Source organism: Myiozetetes cayanensis, unplaced genomic scaffold, assembly GCF_022539395.1.
Source record: "Myiozetetes cayanensis isolate MyiCay16 unplaced genomic scaffold, myiCay2020 scf9, whole genome shotgun sequence".
NCBI lineage: Eukaryota > Metazoa > Chordata > Aves > Passeriformes > Tyrannidae > Myiozetetes > Myiozetetes cayanensis.
In genome coordinates, this window is record NW_026088185.1 from 23,900,727 (window position 1) to 23,905,272 (window position 4,546).

General features: G+C 50.4%; 1 protein-coding gene across 1 annotated transcript; it reads right to left on the reverse strand.

Annotated features, from left to right (window-relative positions):
• Nucleotides 1–473: 473 nt before the first annotated feature.
• Nucleotides 474–4,042, reverse strand: RPL37A (ribosomal protein L37a). Its single transcript, XM_050339769.1, has 4 exons — nt 3,734–4,042; nt 2,577–2,705; nt 1,275–1,357; nt 474–628 (listed from the first exon to the last, which is right to left on the reverse strand). Exons 1-4 carry the CDS (start codon nt 4,025–4,027, stop codon nt 565–567), a joined length of 570 nt encoding a protein of 189 aa, XP_050195726.1. The 5' UTR covers nt 4,028–4,042; the 3' UTR covers nt 474–564.
• Nucleotides 4,043–4,546: the final 504 nt, after the last annotated feature.

A 4,546-nucleotide genomic window follows, 5' to 3' on the forward strand; every position in this document is an offset into this window, starting at 1 on the left:
GAGCAGTCTGTTTCTGAAGGACTGCACCCTATGGAAGGAGCTGGAGCATGCTGGAGCAGAGGAAGTGTGAGGAGCCTTCCCCCTGAGAGAGATGGAGCAGCATAGTCAGCATGTGATGAACTGACTGCAGCCCCCATTCCCTGTCCCCCATGTGCTGCTGGTGGGAGGGAGAGAAAAATCAAAAATTGAGCCCTGGAAGAAGGGAGGGTTGAGTGGAATCAACATTTGGCTTCATTTCTCGTTATCATACTCTGATATGATTGGTAATAAAATTAAACCAATTTACCCAAGTCAAGTCTGTAAGGGTAAGTAGGCAACCAGACCTCTCCCTGCCCTTATCTCAACCCATATTTTTTCTACCCTGTCCAGCTGAGGAGGGAAGTTATGGAGCAGCTTTGATGGGTACCTGACATACAGCCAGGATCAACACATAACACAACAGACAGAACTTCCTGCAGAAAAGATGAACGTGATTCTACTCCATTATCACTCTTTTATTGATAAAAGGACAGATGTTGACAATAGGAAAAAAAGATGTTTCACATGGAGAACAGGAAGTAGCTTCTACTGGTCCTTCAATTCCTTCAGTCTTCTGATCGCAGATTTGACTGTCACTGCAGAGGTGGTACTGGAGGAAGAAACAGAGTCATTTGCATGTGGCAGCAGAACAACTGTGCCAGTGTTATCTTTTTTCTAAAGAAAGCACTACTCATTTCAAACAGTTATTGTCTGATTGCGCTGTCAAGAGGGGTCTAATTCCACTTCTGTTTTCATGACAACAAAGTGTAGGCCTTGGCCTACAGAAGCACATGCAGCTTCACAGGCTACATCTTAAAACAAATTACCCAGTCAGGCACCCACCAGGTGCACATCCTGTGGGCTCAGCTCGCTCACGGCTGTTACATGTGGGGCAACAGTGTCTTCTATCAAAATTGTGGGGGAAGGAGAGCAAAGAAAGGGAGTAAGCAAGAGCACCTGCACAATAAGGGCTGTCATGATTCAGTGCTGTTACAGCAAAAGGAAAAAACACGGAAATAAATTTTTTTGAGTAGATCTGGTTTTGCCTATTGCAAAGAATAGCAGTCAAATACAATTTGATCCACTGCAATCAAATTTTAACAAAGCAGGCAAGCCCTCCCATGTCACTAACTCAAGACAGATCTACTTAATTGTTAGTAGATTAAAATTTAAAAAAAGTCTAAAAAAATCAAAAGCTGTATTATGCCTCAAGTACACAGGAATAAATGCTGATAGGAGCTTCTTCATTTCCTTACTTGTAAGTCCAGGCACCACCAGCAACTGTCTTCATGCAGGATCCACAGTGCCAGATACCCACAGCCTTCCTCTTCATTTTGGTCTGGAATAAAAGAAAAAGGGGCAGAAAAAAAAAATCACTCTCCATCGGCTGAAAAAGCCAAACAACAAACTTCAGGCGAGGACTTCAGCATCACACCACAGTGTTCCTATAAGCCTAGTTATGACAGGCAAGGATCAGGGAATCTTTTTACTCAGATTCTGCAGAACAGGGGAAGTCCATCTGAAACAGTTTTTCATTCAAATATAAAGTGGGTCTTCTCTAAACACATTCTCAAAAATCCAGCTCTTTTGAAGGAATAAAATAGCAAGGATATACCTTGGTCATAGTAACTGATACTCTGTTTGGTGACTAATGTGACACCACTGTTTGTTCCCAGTACTCCCTGGACAACCCATGATTGTTGTAAACCAGACACTCTTCAAATGGCATCCAAAGAGTGAGTGGTGGGTCTTGAACTCCTCTCTCCTGAGTAAGCATCCATTACCTTGCAAAGGTGACAATAGGTTTGCCTAGACCTATGCCTGATTTAGGCAGCTCCGCAAAAGGGGTTATGAATATTCTCACTTCACGTGACAAAGACACCAAGTTAAAAAGAAAAAAAACACAGAAAAACAATAACCAAGCCCCCCCCTCCCGGCAAAAACTCGGATGAAAATATTTTTAAATTCCCAGTCACCTAAAGATACTTACTCTACAGATAACAATAAAAAATTATCTGGGCAAAGCACAAGCTGATGGGCATCTTAAACTGTCGAAAACCAGATTTAACAGTGAATTTTGATTATGTACATGAGTAGGTAAGATTACTTATTAGAAATTCTTCTCCCTCCACAGTTACACACCACACAAAAGTATGCAACTGCCATCAGGAGTTTTAAGTGGGAAAAAGCAAGCTCCTCCTCCAGGTATGCTGTAAAGCTACTGAAGGAACAAAAAAGGCCCAAATCATGTGTTAATTATCAAGATAGCAAGTGTGATGCTTTAATTCTGTCAAATCTATTTTATTAAAAATGTAATGGCAACACTGCTCAATCTTTTGCATAATGAAACATAATGTTTCATTTAACTACCACTAAATATGCATGTGAAATGTATACTATTATGTTTTTCATGGATTCTGACAGTAGCCCAAAGCTCACCATTCATTAACCTCAAAACTAGTCATGTTATCCCTTTTGTACAAAAATTCCTGAAGCATCAAATTGCCTTTCTAGCACCAGAAACAATGTGATTTTTTCGGGGTAAGGAGATCTCTCACCTTGCCACAGAAAGAGCAGGTATACTTGGCATGCTGGCTGATTTCAATCTTCTTCACCATTTTCCTAAGGGATGCACCGTAACGGGTCCCATATTTACCCACAATCCCGACCTTCTTGGTGCGCTTGGCCTGTTGGGAGGCAAACCACAGTAAGCTTCAACTTCACAGAGACTGCCATCTCCTCAGCTGCTTCCTTCTCCTGACACAACAGTGCCCTAAACTGGGGCTGCAGCCTCCTGCCCCCACTGCAAAAGCTGAGTGTTCACAGAATGGGTCAGGTTGGAAGGGACCACAGTGGGTCACCTGGTCCAACCTCCCTGCTAAAGCCGGGTCATCCCAGAGCACATGGCACAGGACTGTGTCCAGACCGTTCTTGTGTATCTCCAGGAAGGGAGACTCCACGCCCTGCACTGGGCAACCTTTTCCAGCACTCAGTCACTCGCACGGAAGTTCCTCCTCCTATTCAGGTGGAACTTCCTGCGCATCAGTTTCTGCCTCCTGTCTATTGCTCGGCACCGCCGACTAGGGCCTGGCTCCATCCTCCTGGCACCTCTCCTTTAGACGTGCATACACATTAAGGAGATCCCCTCTCAGCCGTCCCTTCTCGAGGCTGAACAGGCCCAACTCCCCTCAGCCTGTCCTCGTAAGGGAAATAACTTTCAGTCCCCCAGTCAGGGTCCCTGCCCTCCAGTGGAGCAGTAGGTACGAAATGCCGCCAGGCCCGAGCACAGCCCGGCTCTCTCAGGAGCGCTGTGCCGGCCGAGCCGCCCCCGCGGACCCTTCACGGTGCAGGCGCTGCGCGCCCGGGACCGGCCTGTCCCCGCCGCCCCCGGGCCGCCCTTCCCCGCTCCTGGGACCGGCCTGTCCCCGCCGCCCCCCGGCCGCCCTTCCCCGCTCCTGGGACCGGCCTGTCCCCGCCGCCCCGGCCGCCTCCCGTCCTGGGACCGGCCTGTCCCGCCGCCCGGCCGCCCTTCCCCGCTCCTGGGCCGCCTCCCCGCCACCGCCCGGGCGCCAGAGCGCGCCGCTGCCGCAGCCCAGCGCGGGGCCGGGGCCCGCCGGGGGACACAGCGCACAGCCGGGCCCGGCCCCGCGGGCTCAGCGCGGCCGCCCGGGGCGGATGGCGGGGGATGGAGCGGACGCGCCCCGGCCACACTCACCATCTTGTGCCGGCCCTGACGCGGAGAGGGAGCCCCGTGCGCAGGTCCGGGCGGGTCCCTGCCCGAGGAAGTGACGCGGAGGGGCCGGGCCCGGGCGGGTCCCGCGGGGAGACACCCCCTGCACGGGAGAGCGGCCCTGGACACGGCGGGGAGCGACCCCCGGAGCAGAGCACACGGAGGGGTTGTTGGGTCTGACTCACTGGCCCTGCTTGAGCAACGAGGTTGGACCAGACGATGCCAGTGTGGTCTGTCCTGTGATACTTTGGAGCCCAGTGTGAGAGCCAGGCGGGACATGAGCCCCAGCACCCCCGGAGGGAGCGCGGGAGCTCAGAGCCCCAGGCTCCCACCCAGAGAGGTCCCACCAGCACACTAGATGGGGCACTTACATTCACTGACCTCGTTTTTAAAGAGAAAGTAGTAGGTAGACGTCAGAATTAAAACAGAAACAAAAAACCTGACTGGAACTGCAGAAAGATGATGATTAATCAGTGAGGACAAATTCTCATTTTGGAACACACCAGCCCTAACCCTAAAAAAGGTTTCAAGATAACCTGACCTGATGGAACCAATGCAACTTCCTATCCTCAGGGTTATTTACTGTTGAGATAATCAGCCCTGAAAGCCTTTGTGTGTTGCTGCAGAGGTGACTCTCAGCACCCAGACAGTACCCCCAGGTGTTTGGGGCACCAGAGGCGTCTCCACCACCAGCACCAAAACGTGGGGTCAGCAAAACGTACCAGTGCCGGTGAGCTGCAGTGCTCATGTGGGGATTAGCAACCCATTAACCTCCATTAAGAAATGTAATTAGTTAGC